Source organism: Taurulus bubalis (assembly GCF_910589615.1).
Source record: "Taurulus bubalis genome assembly, chromosome: 2".
Classification (NCBI taxonomy): domain Eukaryota; kingdom Metazoa; phylum Chordata; class Actinopteri; order Perciformes; family Cottidae; genus Taurulus; species Taurulus bubalis.
This window is the reverse complement of record NC_136590.1, coordinates 32,137,698-32,153,291: the sequence shown is the minus strand read 5'-3', so window position 1 is coordinate 32,153,291 and position 15,594 is coordinate 32,137,698. Positions and strand designations below refer to the sequence as shown.

Sequence of the window (15,594 nt, the reverse complement as noted above, 5' to 3'; positions counted from 1 at the left end):
TGACAGTCTAAATGTGACTTTTATTATTATACTGATTATTTAGTGTGACTACAAATGTATGTTAAATAAGATAAGTAGTGCACTCTGGACTACTGTATACTTGTATGGGTTGTATAGTCACACCTGTTCAACAAAGATGATTCTGATAACACATTTATTGAATGATACTTAAAGCACACAGAAAACCCATTTCAATGACACACTATAGCACACAATGCCTCAACTATTGTAAACACTGTTCCACTAGTTTTGTAGTGTATACCCTTCGAATGTGCATAGCAGGTACAACCAGACAATTTAATTAAAAGAGGTTAAGTTCCTGGTCCTCCTTAAGATTCAAACGTTGCTACCTTATGGTTACTTGCAACCGAGAGGTAAGAGAGGTTTCTAGGTCTTTATGAAACTGGAGGGCTCGTGTGTGAGACAGAGCATTTGTGTTTGAGTGGTAGATGAGTCTGTAGCAGTAACTGGTCTGGCTTAGGTCAGGATGTGAGAATGTGTCCATGAGTTTAACTTGCTCCACAGTCCCATGACTGGCCTCTCGGATTACAGCGTGGAACTTCCTCTCCTCCCATGTCGGCCCGGTCCAGAAGCTAATGTCGAAGCAAAAGTGCTCGGGGAACATGGAGAATGGGTGGAAAGGTGTCCCTGGAGATGGGTGGAGTTCAAACTGCTGTAAAAAGCGTGGGTCATGTGACCACAGCAGCCGCCAGTCAGGGAGTGAGAACACAAGCGTGGAAAGAAGGTCCAAGTTAAGGGATATGGTGACACTGACATTACTCACGTTGTCACTTGCATTGCTTGCAAACACCTTACCAACCAAACCCTTTGACTGTGCCATCATACGCAGAACCCCCTGTTCTGTGACTAAGGAGACCCCATAGGGTGCGAGCAGCATTTCCAGTCTTTGTCCAAGCAATTTGATTGGCTCACAATCTGGGGGGAAAACACCTCTGAGGAGGAGCTCGTGAAAGGCAGGCATATTCCAGAGGTTAACGTGCACGTTCTTAAACACCAGACCACTAATGCCAAACAGCAAGCTGGCGACACCATTACAGGCCCCACATGGCCCCTCCTTCTTGTGTCCTTCAACTCCAACACTTGTATTATTCTCCTCATTCTCCTCATGACCCCCTGCATTGTTAACTAACTCTTCTTTTTTAGTTAGAAGCTCTTCCATCTGAGGAAGCAGGGATGGACGCAGCATATAAAGCCCACTTCCCTCTTTAAGATCAATATCAAGTAAGCATGCAGACCGTAGGCTCTCAGCTCCTTTACTCTTCCCCCTGTCCACTTCATCTGAGGTGAGACATGTGGTTGATAGAGTGTCTTGTGTGTCTGTTTGTCCCTGACTGTCAAACAACGGATCTTTTTCTCTGTCTGTCGAGGTATTGGTATCAGAGTTGACGTCTTTCTGGAGCAGGCGGATCCGGTAGCAGTCGGTCACGTCAACGTCACAGCCGCACGCCTGCAGCTGTTTGGCCGTGAGGAGGAAGGGAATGGTCTCTGTCGTCATGGAGACAGACCACTTCTCCGCCAGTCCTTTGAGAAGAAAATCTTGCACCAACCTGACAGGGTGGGCAGAACCTGAACATAGAAATCCCCTGATAAAAGAGAAGAGATAGTAAGTGCCTGGTTATATAACGTTTATTTTTTTGTTCTGCTTATTACTCAAACAGCATGAGAGTCTCTGTGTTACTGTACCTGAATATGTAATCACTGAGCTCAGCTGGCATGTTGTACAGAACTCTGTCCCCCTCGACAGCCTCCTCAACCTGAAGTATCTCAGCAGAGGCGTAGGGGAGGCTACGAGTAAACACGTGGAGTAAACCTTTCTCCACATGAAAGCCCTTATCCTGGCTCCTGTACAACAGCAACACCATCATTAGAGAGTATCAGTATGCAAAACACAGACGCAGGAACGCAAAGGGTTGTTTCTATTTATACCCTGTTACACTCACCTTTACTCCTTACCTGTATCCAGTGCACTTGTAGCTCTGATAGTTCTCTCTCTCAAAAGGATGGACATCACTCAGGATTAGGTGGGCCTCTGCTGCCATGGCAGCCACCTGCCAGCTGTTGTGCCACTCTCGCTTCGGTTGGTCCGCTGGTGTGCCACCCTGTCCATTGCACAAGGAAACATGGACCTCCCCGTCTTCAGACAACACCTGGCCACAACTGGAGGAACAGAAAAAAAGAAGTATTCAGTATGTTGTCAGTATAACGGACATTGGGAACGTCATCAGTTTATAAAAGTACGTACTTAATTAGTACGTACTTGTGTTCACGTACTTGCGTGAAAAATATGTAAAAACACACGCAGCCATAAGACAGTTTAAGGGACTGGTCATCCCAAAATCAAAAATATATACTTTTCCTCTTACCTAGGGTTGGACAATATTGAGAAAATCAAATATCTAGATATTTTAGAACAAATACCTCATTATCGATATTGCAATGATATTGTAGCGTTGACCAATGAAGCTTTTACAAAATATTTACACTATAATATTTTTGGATAATTAATCATGAGTAACATTGATATATTGACTTTAAGGGCAAAGGTAGCTAGAACAGAACAGAACTGGTAAATTGAGAAAATTACATCAGTTTAGTGTAAGGTAGCCTTTAAAACTTGGAAAACACGATTACAATATTATAATATCCAAAATCTAAGACGATATCTGGTCTCAGATATTACGATATCGTAATATACTGTAACGTCCGATACATATACGATATATATTATTGATAAATTGCCCAGCCCTACCTGTAGTTATTATTTATTAATCTAGATTGTTTTGGTGAGAGTTGTCTAGCTTTGGAGATATATGCCGTAGGGATGTCTACTTCTCATACTTGGTGCCATACAGACACATTTCAGTCAGTATACAGAAAGAAATCTCAAGAATGATACCTAGTTCTTTTAATAATTTGTCGTTATTGAGCTACAGATTTCAAAACCAGGATTCTGGAGTGTCATCAACACGGGAGGGAGAAAAGTTACAATGCCCAACTGCACCACAATATTGTATAAATACATAGTGTGAAATGGGAAGTTTGGACACAACCGTTCTTCGACATTTTTCCTAAGGTATGATGCCGTTTTACCTGAGGAAGAAGTTTTTGAGAAGTTCTCTGTTCTTTTTAACCCCACTCTTTCTCCCGCAGTGAGGAAAGTTAAACACCACACGGTCAAACACACAGCGCCGAAGAGAGGCACATTCCCCCAGCTTCGTGCAGTCCACCTCGAAAAGCACCGCCCCACCTAATTAACAAAAAAAAGTGTACAAAAAGTGCAACAAATAAAACAAGTTATGATATAAAAAATATAAAAAAGTAATCCTAAATCCTTACCGGAGTCCCTGATCATCTTCATGTTATCGGCTGCGCCTTCATGCCGCAGTGCCTCCTCCTGACGCTGCAGGCAAGTGGCCGTGATGCAGGTCTCTGTCTCCGAGTGTAACTGGCTCACAGAGGCAGAAAATGAGAAGTTACCTTCTCCCACCAGCAATATGGACCTCGAAGGAGACATGTTCAGTCCAACTGAAAATGGAAGGGCACACAAAAACTCAATTCCCTGAAGGTTGCCCCCCAAAAATCTAGTTTTTATAGCGCTGAGTACGGGCGCGGATAAACGCGGCGGTGACCACCTTCATTTCTTCACGGTCTAATACCGTAGTAATTGCATGTTTTAGTCAGTAAAGTCTGTATCTTGTATCGGGCTCGGCTGAACATCAGAAAATATATCGACTGTACTGCAGCTCAAAGTCAATACCTTTTCCTACTACCCCGGCGCTGCCGTACACGAAAGCCCTAATATATTTATTTTCACCTGTAGCAGCTTGAGTTGAACGCTGTGTCGTAGGTATAATAGTCCGACAGGAAACACATCGTCGGGAACCTTACGTTGTTTCCCCGAGCACTCAAAGCACCATATGAAGCTTATTTACGTATTTTAATTCAACATTAGATGTTAAAAATATACAGCTGTTATTATAATAGTTTTACCATTGAGTTTCTGATTTCGTACATGTAGATTTAAAAGCGTAATTTGTCAGACTCCATAATTCCCATCGTGTTTTCAGAGGGAATAATTTGCAGGGCGGCTCATCACATCTGGAGGAGGGGGCTATTCGCAGCATCAGTAGATCCGAGCATCAATTATCTTCGCGTAGTCTATTTGTAGTTTATCAATGAGAAATTCTACCTGACAGTTTTTCTCATGTGCGATTCTCAGTTCCGCTACGGATTTTAACGTCTCTTGATAACAACGGAAGTAGGTAGTTAAACAACTAGCGCACACTTATCTTGTTTTTTTCCGATGCTAAGGTCATGCTAGCTAACGGAATTGCTGCACCTGCACATGAAAACAACAGACAACTGTGCATTATAGTTAGATCATTGTTGAAGCTCAAGTTTTGAATGCAATATAAACAAAATTAAAGAACCAGAACATTTTAAAATATGCGTTTGAATTTCTTAATGTTGTTAGCATCTTTGATGTCATTCACTTCTTCTGTAACTCTGAGTGTATGTGCAAGGTGTTTCAACAGTAACAGACATGTATATTTTTCAAGAAAAGGTATTTTTCATTTAATTGTACTTTGATCTACCTTTGTTCTCTTCATATGGGGTATACCTGGCTTTAAATTGTGCAGGCACAAGTTGCAGGTGAGAAAAACAAATAGGTCATGGCATCGATGTAAATCTCCTCTTTTGTCTCTTTGGATCTTGTAGGAAGTTTTGCGCCCACATGGGCAGTGTTCTGGCTTTGTCTTCCAGTCAGAACTGGCCTTTCTCCACGGACCCCCCTCCTTCCCACTGGAACGCACATCCTGCTCACTGGGACAGTCCGCCGTGCTGGGAGAGAAGAGATGGCCGCCTACCCAACCCAGGCAGCTTTCACTCTCTCCACAGGAGCTGCAAAGGTATGTCTGGCCAAAAAGAGGGGCCGGCCACACAGCAGGCAATACATAGAGACAATTAGTGAAGTAGTAATGTTAATGATCTGACAGTTTTTCTACTTGTCTCCCCAGATGTGTTTCCTCAACAGATTGAGGGAGTCAAGATGATCCTCAATAAAACTCTGAGCAGCTTCTTCAAGGTGACTATATTCAAACAATTTGTTGTCAAGATAATAAGGGTGTAGATCTCTTTGATGTTATAACACAATGTATGTATTTTCTTCCAGGTCAGTCATACTCTCCACCTCAGCGCTGTCAGTCCTTCGTACTATCGTTTCCACGTAGAGCATCTGCAGTCGGATGATTACAGCAAGGACAAGGTCAAGCATAAATATGTAACCACTACTATATTATTAATTTGCTTAGTTATTTGTTGTGTACAACTAAGTTGGAAAAGAGATGAAGTTGCTGCCTTTTTTTTGTTGAGAAGTTCATATTGATTGTGCCTCACATTTTCAGGATGCGCCAGCATTAATCGGTGAGATGGACTCTTCCGGCAGTCTGAATGCTCACGCTCTGCTGCATCTCACTGAGCGAGTACGAGCCAGATCAGTGTTCCAGGTGAGATCCTGATGTCTGGCCATCTATCCCATCTCATGTACAGACACTGTCGCTGCACATTTCACTTTTCTCTTTACATTAAATGCTGTTTGTTACAAACAACTCAATATTTGAATCATTGATTGCGTTTTAGACCCAGCAGTCCCAGTTTGTAACGTGGCAGTTTGAAACTGAGTACAGAGGAAATGACTTCACTGCTGCTGTGACAGTAGCCAATCCTGACATCCTCAGAGAGTCAGGTAAGAAATCAATATTGTCATATACAGTTGACTATACAGTTAAATGTTCTTTTTTTAACTGGATCCAACTGTCAATTTAGCAACAAAATTGTGATATTTTTTGTCGATCTAATCTTCTATGTATGTGTGTGTGTTTCTCTTGGACAGTTATCCTTGTGGCACACTTCCTTCAGAGTGTGTCTTCTGGGCTGGTTTTAGGAGGGGAGCTGGTTTACCATCGGGGCCGAGCAGAGGAAGGAGGAATTCTTACTCTGGCTGGACAGTACTCAAGTGAGAGTTTTGTGTTTCATTATAAATCTTTTTTTAACACCTCATTTAAGTGAGCTTTTCTGATCTGGTTTGCTTGACTTAGCAGCAGCGTTTTGCCTTTTTTCTGGATCTCCATTCAGGACCCAACTGGGTGGCGACGCTGAATGCTGGGAAAGGAGGTGCCCATGCTAGCTACTATCATAGAGCCAACAAACAGGTAGGGCAAATGCCGCCGTGCTGTATAAACACAGCCTTTACATTTATTTTTTATTTTGCTTTTTCAACTTTAATTTTTTATTTTGCTTTTTGACTGTTTTAATGTTTTCTTAACTGTTTTTAAATCTGCATTATGTTTTGATGCTTTTAATGGTTTTATGTGAAGCACTTTGAATCGCCTTGTTGTTGAATTGTGCTATACAAATAAACTTGCCTTGCATATTGCAAACGTGCATATGCTTGTTTTTGTGTTCACCAGATCCAAGTCGGGGTAGAGTTTGAGGCCAGTACCAGGACACAGGAGACCACAACTTCATTTGGGTATCAGATGGAGCTCCCAGAGGCCAACATGGTCTTTCGAGGTAAATTTATTTATGCAACTTTGAGTCAAATGCCATGTTAAATGAAAACTATTAAGACAACATACACTATCGGAGATCTTTTCTGTGTTTGTGTGTGTGTCTATCCAGGTATGATAAACAGTCGGTGCATAATAGGAGGCGTGTTGGAGAAGCGTTTGACCCCGCTACCTGCCACTCTGATTATGGGTGCCTTTGTAAATCACAGAGGTGACAAGCTGCAAGTCGGCCTGGGCATCAACGTGGGATAATCGTCCACTGATGTCTGCTGGAGTGACAGCTCGCTGTCAAGACATCAATCCAGATACCTGTTCTAGGGGCATCATAATGGCCCTAGCTTCCAGGATTAAACACTCGAACCACCTGAGTATCGTGGATTGTTTGGGTGTTGAAGCTGTACCTTTCCAAATGGATGTGATGTTGTCTATTTGGACTAAACAGATGTGTTTCTGTCCTCCGGAAACCAACCAAGACAACAAACATAGAAAGGGATCAGCGGAGTCCTTTAAACTGAAGATTTTATACTGTAAGTAGTCATAAAGAAATGTAATTAATATAGATTATATTGAAAGAAAAAGTATTTATCATGTTTTACCCCATTAACTATAATTATTGTATACCTGACCTTTCTGCTGACCATTTTTCTAAAGAAAAAAATGGAAATCTATTTAAGATAGGCAATACCAATCAAATTCACCTTTTATTTTCCCCATTGGCCTTTTTTTTTTTCAACAACTAATGCCTAAATCTAAAAAAGAAGTGGTCGGCAGAAATGTAAAATTGGTACAAATCTTGCTCAAATGCCAGAGGGATCTTTAAAACTATGTGTATGAGTAAGTGATTGTGTGCACAACTTGTTTTTGCCAGCATATAGTGAACAAACAGCCCACACATGAACAAACAGCCCGTTGACTGTCAGACAAAAGGTACTGCTCCATATTCTAGCCTGCAAGAGGCAATCAAGAGGCACTATGCACTGCTGAGCCAGGACTGTACTGCATGTATATTGATGAAGGCATTGATCTGTATGCAACCTGCACTACTCACGCTGCTTCTGGGTATTTCCAGTCCCGTTTAACTTATGAAATGTTGCATAAATATTAGTTATACAGTACGTAATGTAAACATAGAGAAAAGAGGAAGGAAGTGACTGTCATTTTGGACTTAATTTATTAAACATGTTATTTCTATCATAGTTAGTGTTTTTTCTTCTTCCGTATTAATATGAAATTCATTGCATCTCTGTAGCTATAGAAACATTTAGTTGTAAAGAAAGATAAGATAAGATAATCCTTCATTAGTCCCTCAGAGGGGAAATTACAGGATTACAGCAGCATTGTTCACAAGTGAATAAAGTAATATAAATAAATATAAATAAGCAGTAAAACAGTAGAATATTAATATACAGACTGAATAGAAAAGTATATATAATAAAAGTACTTAAACGTATTGCAATATGTAATATTGCACCAGGTGAATGCTAAAGTGACCAAGTTCAGTTCAAGTGTTCGATTGTCAAAGTGGTCTACTGGGAGCTCAGTGTGTTATGCAGCCCGACCGCAGCGGGGAGAAAGGACTTTCGGTACCTCTCCCTCAGACACCGGGGATGAATCAGCCGGTGACTGAAGGAGCTGTGCAGCGCTGCCAAAGCTCCACCAATTAATGTTTTATTATTAACTATTGGTCAAATGTCTACTTATAATATGAAGGTGGTCACTTATAGTGACAAACCAACAGAAGGTTACTCCCTAACTGAATGTACCCTCAGCACTAGGGTGCTTTTAGCCTCCTTTACTTGTTTTGGTTCTGCATACATAGCATCTTGTAAAAGATAGAGCCAGATATTTTTCTCAGCAATTGTTAGAATCCAAAACAAATCGAAAAGAATAACAATTATTGGACACTTATTGGGAGTCCAGAGGAAACCTGGATCTTTAAATAGCTGTAATATGTTCCCTATAACAACTTTATAAGGCTTCAATATGTTTGTTTTGTGTTCAGTTCGGCATGTTTAAGGTGTAGTCAGACAGAAAGCTAAGGAAATGTTTGCCTTTGACAGACATTGGCTAGCAAAGGACATGTGGACATTGTCTGCGAGAGTTTCCCTGTGTGTTTGAGTTCAGCTTTACTTCTGACTGAACCATGAACTCACCAGAAACGGTATCTTTCCGTTATTTTCTTTAGGTCTCACTCTTTTTTCCTCTCCCCTCTACACGTTTATAAAGCAGATTCATTATGCCCCAGAATTAACATCAATTTCATTTCTTTGCAGCTAATCGTGTCTATCCATTCATTTTGTATGCAAGTGAATATACCACCTCTTTGTCTTAGTGTTCTCTCTGAACTGACAGTCAAAGACCAAGAAAATAACAAATACAAATGCAGCTTTAAGATGCTGTGGTGACAAACAACCTTCAGAGTATACTACACTCAATAGGTTTATACAATTTTAATATAAAATCCTGAAATAACATGTACTGTACATACATATATACAAATGTATTCAAATATGAGGTCTGTAAACATTTCACTTGGTGGTGCTGAGAACACATTACAGTGGACATTATCTTGCTGCAGAAGCTCGCAGTGGCAAATATAAAGGCCGATCCTCTGTCCGTTTAAACTGCTGCCACTTCTCTCTGTCATTTGTCTTTGAAAAAGGAGAAGAATCCTTTCCCGCCTTCTCCCTTCACTTTCAAAGACTTGCTTCTTTGGAGTCCGACTGCTTTCTCTGTCTGTCTTTCTCTGTGTTTTTCCCTCTGCCGCTCCTCCTCCCTTTGCTGCACCTGTTGATTGATCACTAACCGCATGTCCTCCTGCAACAGGATGATAGAAAGTAAATATTCTGTTTGTAAACACAACGATGTAAAACGTGTCGGCAGAGACATCCTTTAGAATGATCCATCCCTGCACTCAGACTCACCTGCCAGGACTCCAGCTCTTGCGACAGCGCCACTTTGTGTTTGATAGTGTTGAGAAGCTGCTGAGTAAGTGATTCTTTCTCCTGATGCAAAGTGGCCAATTCACTTTCTAAGAAACTGCATATTTATATGAGAGATTAGTAAAACATATCACTGTGGGCTCAAATTAAATGGGAATCATGCTGTTGCTGTATAGCATACCTGTAGTTGGGCTTTTCAGGACTGCTTCTAAATGGCTTGATTTCCTGCCTCAAAGACTGCAGCTCTTCTCTTTGAGATTGCAGCTGCAAAGTGTGAAATTGAAAAGCATACATATTGTAATTATCATAATTACAATATTTTTCCTTTTTTCAAAATAGATTTCCATCATCTCTAGGTTCATTGAATTTAAAGGAGACATATTTTCATTTACATACTTGCATTTTTGGTTTCTACTAAAACATGCTTCATGCAGTAACATATGGAAGCCCATTTCCGAAACAAAAAGTCATAATTATGAGATGATTAAGTCGAAATTATGAGATAAAAATCGAATAATGATGAACTTTTTTTTGTGCGGAAACGGGCTTCCATAGTAATAATACTTTAACAGTAATAATTTTTCCTCACTTCGCTCCGTTTTAGCACATGTCTTTTTAAGCCCTGCTCCTTAAAAAGCCCAGTCTGCTCCTCTGCAAGGAAAATATGACGCACCTTTGCACAGGTAGTTGTTAGCACTGGGTGGAGATACTAATGAGCCTGCATGTGACATAGGAAGGGGAACCAGATCTGAATGACGTGTTGAATCACATGTCTTCTGATCTAGGTAGCCCACAAAAACTGACTGGGTTGTTTTTAAAGTTGCTTTTAGGCATGTTTTAAGACTCCGCCTTGACATATAATTTGCGTTATATATTGTTTCCCCACAAAAAGTCAATATACTAATTAAAATGTTTAAGTAACAATTACCCAAAAACATTTTGGGGTGTGTGGGGGACTTTAAATGCAACTTTACTAAAAATATACTCTAGACATATCTATTGCTATAAATACTGTAATAACAAGGATGTTCACCCATTTCAGACAAGCCTAACCCATTGCAACTGAAACCAGAAACATATTGATGTATACAGTTCAACAGACCTCCTCTGTGAGCGCTTGTATCTCTTCATCTCTTACTTGGAGGACTGTGGAGTGAGCTAGAAGAGCCTCTTTTACCTGGTTATCAAGAGAGATGTACAAAACAACATAGCAAACACATCTGTATGATCAGAACCTCATTACCAGGTGCACATTTTGGTACAAAGAGGTTGGGCATCAGTCTCAAACTAACAATTGAAGGACGTCAGTGCAGCTACTGTGTCTCTTGTGTGTGTTTGTCTGTGTGCGTACCTGTGATTGCTGAATTTCACTATGCAGAGACAAAGGTTGCGTTTGTGTACTGTCCAGAATGCTCTCTTCTCCAAGGTTCAGAGCTTTTTGCTGTAGAGAGCGATTCACAGTTCGCAACTCAAACACCACACCCTGCTCCTGCTCTACCTACAGTACGAACACACACAAACACACAGTGAGAGACAGGCACAAGCACACACACAAATACATACCTTCAAACTAATTGTACTTTTCTTAGTGATGAACACACTATCTTTGTAGCACATGATTCTTTCAGCTTTATAGTTCATCTTTAACACCAGTCAGCCATGACCCTCACCTCTGCTTCTTTCTCACTCAGTTTGTTTTGTAGCTCTAAAAGTCTGTCTCTCAGTCTCTCTCTCTCCATGCAAAGTCTATCACTGTTCTCCTGTGAAGCTTTTAGTTGTGCTTCCATGTACGACAGCCGCTCCAGCACCACTCTGTTCTGTATAGAGAAAAAAGAGAAAGGACTGAATAAATGACGCTAAACGTTAATAATGCAAAACCTTAATAAGTGACTGGTATACCTCCGCTTGAATGTTCTCCAATTGTGAAGAGTTGATATTTCGGCTGAAAGATGATTCTTCCCTCTCTTCTCTGAGGGAACGAAGCTCAGTCCTCAAGGAGTGTTCCAGTGTTACAGCCTAAGTGGGTGGAAAAGTTGAGAAAGGCTGTTGTTCAATGAGTGACAAAGATGGGACGCCATAAACCGGCTACTCTGCATTTTTCATGTTTGCGTGACTGTTACGTGACGCCACACATATGCAGACAATTCCCACACTTTGATTATGTTTATTCTAACAGCATGAACATACTTGTGATGGTTTCCTATGTGGGTTATGGTTAAGGCTGACTTTTCACTAGTAGTATACCAACCTCTGCTAGTTGCTCCACCAAACGTTGGTTATGATTGGATAATTGAGTCAGCTGTTCACTCTCATCTTTCCGCTGGTCGCGCCCCCGGCTGTGATGTCGCTCCAGCTCAGCCCTCAAGGCAGTTAAATCTGCAGTCAGCTCTGCCTCTCTCTGCCCAGATGCCAGTTCATTCATTTGCAACTTTCTGTGCAGAACATGCTTCTCCTGCTGTAAAGCCTGAGACAGTAGATGCAACATTAACTGGCTTCAAGGAGACATGGAAGTATCAGATCTTGAAATATATGGATAATATGTCTGTATGTTACTTTGAATGTGAAGTGAAATTGCAACAAATGCGTAGCAAGAATGTTTGTTGATGACAAGATTAGATTCAGTGACGCTGATTCTAGAAAAGCAGAATAGGCCTTTATCACATCAGACAATTTCCCTTGTCATAGTAGGCAAAGTGCAGGTGTTTCTAATATCATTAACGATGGCTCTGTTCTATTCAAGTGTCCCAGTTTTTGAGTGTAAGAATTTTGCATCAGTAAATCGCATGTGTTCACAATGTTGTTGTTATGTCCACATCCTCGGCATTTGTTTTTATCGCTACTGCAATATATCTTATTCTTATATTAGTTTTTTAAATAATAATAAATACATTGAGCCTTGATCAGTGTTAGTTACAGAAATCTTTCCACATTTATAATGATTAATTGTCTAGAACAAATGTCATGTGCTTTTTCCCAATTTAAGTCAGCCTTACATTTTAGTGCTCCTTTTGTTTCCACCTTAAAAGGTTTGCATAAAGACAAGAAAGACTGTTTACAGCAGCTTTATCATTACCTCCATCTCCCTATGTCTCAGCTCCAGAGAGGCTGCCAGCTCCTCATTTTTCTCCAGTAAAGCCTGTCCCAGCTCTGCTGCTAGTATCAGATCCGTCTCGATCCCTCCTCCGCTGTCGCTGCTGCCAGGAGAGGATGTGGATGAGGGGAGAGCAAAGGAGAGTGAGACTGAGGAGGATGATGAGAGAGGGAAGAAGGAGTCCTCCAGGCTGGGGGATGGAAGGTCGTTTTTACTGGAGGTGAACATTGTTGATAGCTGCAGGCTGGTAGGAGTCAGTAAAAAAGCATCATCCCAGGTCGTGATCACAAAGGTGGCAGGTGGACCGCCTTTCTTTTGTGAGATCTTGATGATCTGGTCTGGAGTGGGTTTTATTTTTCACTTTTGTAATCCAGGTATGACCCAAACTTGGTCTTCACTGTGGTGCCAATAGTTCTAATGCTGGTATCATTTAAATTCTTTCTTCTCTTCTTCCCAGATAACTCTGTGGACAAGAAGTCCATCATTAGCACATACAACCAATAAACAGATTCTATTGACAGTAATTGGGAAATTCAGGACATGTATGATGACTTGTGTAATTGTAAGACTAGTTGTTTTCTAGTAACATAATCTCACATGGCCTTTAAGGAGGTCTTTTGTGTGACAGGTGCTTTTGTTACTCTGACCGAAATACCAGCTACACTATTATCTTTGTTCCGCTCCCCTCCCTAAATTCCAAAGGTATTGTCCTCCACTATTACCTACAAATACCAGAAAGTCTTCAATGCTCATAGAACAGTCTCTAAAATAATCAAGTCTTAGTCTTTATAGTCTTGATGTTGTGGTGTATATGTCTGTCCGCCTGTCCTCCCTCCCCCAAACAAGAATAGGCTTAAAAAGAGCCTGCTACTATAAAGTAAAGATTCTCTTCATTTTAGTATATATAAATAATCTTTTGGTCACAACATTGCCCTTTGAAGTTTCTGTCTCCTCAGTGGGACATTTCTCTCTTTAATTCTGACGTCACCATCTGCTGTCTCACTTGTTAAAACATCTCACTACAATGAAACTATGCCATCATCCTATCTAAAATAATGACTACATTAAAACAATAAAGTCACTCCTACTTTAACATCACGCGTTTACATTATGAGAACTAGCAGAACTTCTATTAATGCATCAACCTCGAAGGAACAAAAATTAAGTCTTTCTTACCTGATAGTTCCTGGCCGACTCACACCAAACAGGTATAGTCTTCCTGTTTGGTGAGTGTGTGTGTGTGTGTGTGTGTGTGTGTGTATGTGTGTGTGTGTGTGTGTGTGTGTGGGAGTGTTTGCACAAGAGAGGATCAGCTGGTTTCCTTAGCAGTGAAAACATACAGTATGTAAACACAGCCAGTGGCTCCACCTCCTGAGTAAGAAAGGTAAAAGAGTAGGAAGGATGGCAACACTGGTGTGTCTGCTGTAAAAAGCTCTGACCTCTAGCGGTTGAACAAGGTATGAAAACACAGATTAACTCTGAGGAATGTGTTGTTACTCAATTTTACACTCTTTGATGGGGGAGGTGGGAGGACGACGACACAGGGTCTGAGGTGGAAAGAGGGAAGGTCAGGACACAAGCAGGGGTCTGTCTAATCTGGCCCTCCTCCTTCTCATCCCCCTTCCTGTTTACCTGCTTGAAGAGTTTGAAAGGAGCTCTGTGTTCATGTATGAGGTAAGGGGATAGGGGGAGTAGAAGAGGGGACTGCCATCACTTTTATCACCTTCTCAGAGACGGCGAACAGACAAAAGAGAACAACAAACCCACAAGACCTTCACCGAGCGTAAAACAAGGCCATTGGATTATTAGTTGTGCTCACACACAAACATGATGCGCAAACTCTGGCTGGTCCTTTCCATGTGGCTTGTGCTGCCAACCTCTGAAGCTGGAAGGCAGATGCCTAAACTCTCTGACAAGAAACTCTGCGCAGACTCCGAATGCAGCCGTAAGTAGCACACTCACCAACTGGGCTTATTACTAATGTTGTGACCACGTTATAGAAGTGTAGATAATTCCAATGATAATGCACACGCAAAACTTTTTAATCTGCATATAAATATGACATTATAAACTGCAAAAGTCCTCAATGTGATGCCTCGGTCTCCCTCTATATTCTTACACAGATCCTATCCTGATAGCACGCGCACTGCAAGACTACTACCCTGGAGACTGCAGGTTCATCCCAATCAGACAGGGGCAGCTCATTTATGTCTATGCAATGCTAAAGGACAGAGGGAACCTCTTCTGGGCCGGCAGTGTAAGTAAAAAAATTAAAAAATGCTTTGGCTTGGACACAGCCAACTTGGGAAGTTTACTTGGACTTAAGCACACCACTTTGTGTATCTTTGTTGGTCACAAGTCATGAAGACGTGTTGTATCCATGTGCAGCATTCACATTCACCACTCAAAAGTGATTAATTATACATTAATTCTATATCATCTGTTTGCAGGTACAAGACTCCTATTACGGACAGCAGGAGGCTCGCATTGGTCACTTCCCCAGCAGCATAGTGGAGGAAACTCATCCTCTCATGCCAGCCAGCACCGAAGTCAAGACTACTGTAGGTGAACACACACACACACACACACACACACACACACACACACACACACACACACACACACACTCTCACACACACACAAACACACACACACACACATCAATGTGTGCATTATGTGACACTCTCTCCTAATTCTATCTCTCTTATTTTCAGAAATGGGACTTCTACTGTCACTGATGTTGCCTTTATCAGTAAAGAGAACAACATCGTAGTCAACTACATGTCAAGATAACTTGTTTTGAGTATAGTATGATCTTACAAACATAGATGATAATAAGTAGGTTTTCTATTCCACACTGTTGACAATCTGAAGTTAAGAAGATATGAACAGCTCATGTGATTCTAAAATGCTATCAGGTTACATAACCAAGGTTTCCAATCGCCGGCTGAAGAAAGGATTTCTGCTTAGC

General features: G+C 41.2%; 4 protein-coding genes across 4 annotated transcripts; 2 read left to right on the top strand and 2 right to left on the bottom strand.

The window, feature by feature from the left end:
* Positions 1-146: 146 nt before the first annotated feature.
* fdxacb1 (ferredoxin-fold anticodon binding domain containing 1) lies at positions 147-3,535 on the bottom strand (the record flags this gene model as incomplete). Its single annotated transcript, XM_079213982.1, has 5 exons — positions 147-1,604; positions 1,705-1,863; positions 1,975-2,178; positions 3,112-3,268; positions 3,358-3,535. The coding sequence occupies 5 exons, from the start codon at positions 3,533-3,535 to the stop codon at positions 347-349; spliced, it is 1,956 nt and encodes a 651-aa protein (XP_079070108.1). The 3' UTR covers positions 147-346.
* Positions 3,536-4,753: 1,218 nt separating this feature from the next.
* Positions 4,754-6,858, top strand: LOC306753582 (mitochondrial import receptor subunit TOM40B). Its single transcript, XM_079237470.1, has 9 exons — positions 4,754-4,931; positions 5,040-5,107; positions 5,195-5,287; positions 5,427-5,528; positions 5,662-5,767; positions 5,915-6,037; positions 6,157-6,233; positions 6,492-6,594; positions 6,703-6,858. The coding sequence occupies exons 1-9, from the start codon at positions 4,757-4,759 to the stop codon at positions 6,840-6,842; spliced, it is 987 nt and encodes a 328-aa protein (XP_079093596.1). The 5' UTR covers positions 4,754-4,756; the 3' UTR covers positions 6,843-6,858.
* A 1,679-nt stretch (positions 6,859-8,537) lies between these two features.
* bicdl2 (BICD family like cargo adaptor 2) lies at positions 8,538-13,860 on the bottom strand. The gene is made up of 10 exons (XM_079213972.1): positions 13,800-13,860; positions 12,606-13,086; positions 11,781-11,996; positions 11,432-11,548; positions 11,203-11,349; positions 10,884-11,030; positions 10,635-10,709; positions 9,714-9,796; positions 9,515-9,629; positions 8,538-9,407 (listed from the first exon to the last, which is right to left on the bottom strand). The coding sequence occupies exons 2-10, from the start codon at positions 12,849-12,851 to the stop codon at positions 9,234-9,236; spliced, it is 1,320 nt and encodes a 439-aa protein (XP_079070098.1). The 5' UTR covers positions 12,852-13,086; positions 13,800-13,860; the 3' UTR covers positions 8,538-9,233.
* A 590-nt stretch (positions 13,861-14,450) lies between these two features.
* On the top strand, positions 14,451-15,377 carry mia (MIA SH3 domain containing; the record flags this gene model as incomplete). The annotated part of the gene is made up of 4 exons (XM_079237485.1): positions 14,451-14,568; positions 14,747-14,880; positions 15,074-15,184; positions 15,338-15,377. 4 exons carry the CDS (start codon positions 14,451-14,453, stop codon positions 15,359-15,361), a joined length of 387 nt encoding a protein of 128 aa, XP_079093611.1. The 3' UTR covers positions 15,362-15,377.
* Between the last annotated feature and the right edge of the window lie 217 nt (positions 15,378-15,594).

Coding starts and splice junctions, on each gene's coding strand:
- bicdl2 (XM_079213972.1), bottom strand. CDS start 12,851: ATGTTCACCTCCAGTAAAAACGACCTTCCATCCCCCAGCCTGGAGGAC. Junction 10,710..10,883: donor GTGAAATTCAGCAATCACAG/GTACGCACACAG, acceptor CTTGATAACCAG/GTAAAAGAGGCTCTTCTAGC. Junction 9,408..9,514: donor AAGAGCTGGAGTCCTGGCAG/GTGAGTCTGAGT, acceptor ATCCTGTTGCAG/GAGGACATGCGGTTAGTGAT.
- LOC306753582 (XM_079237470.1), top strand. CDS start 4,757: ATGGGCAGTGTTCTGGCTTTGTCTTCCAGTCAGAACTGGCCTTTCTCC. Junction 5,768..5,914: donor TGACATCCTCAGAGAGTCAG/GTAAGAAATCAA, acceptor TCTCTTGGACAG/TTATCCTTGTGGCACACTTC. Junction 6,595..6,702: donor GGCCAACATGGTCTTTCGAG/GTAAATTTATTT, acceptor GTGTCTATCCAG/GTATGATAAACAGTCGGTGC.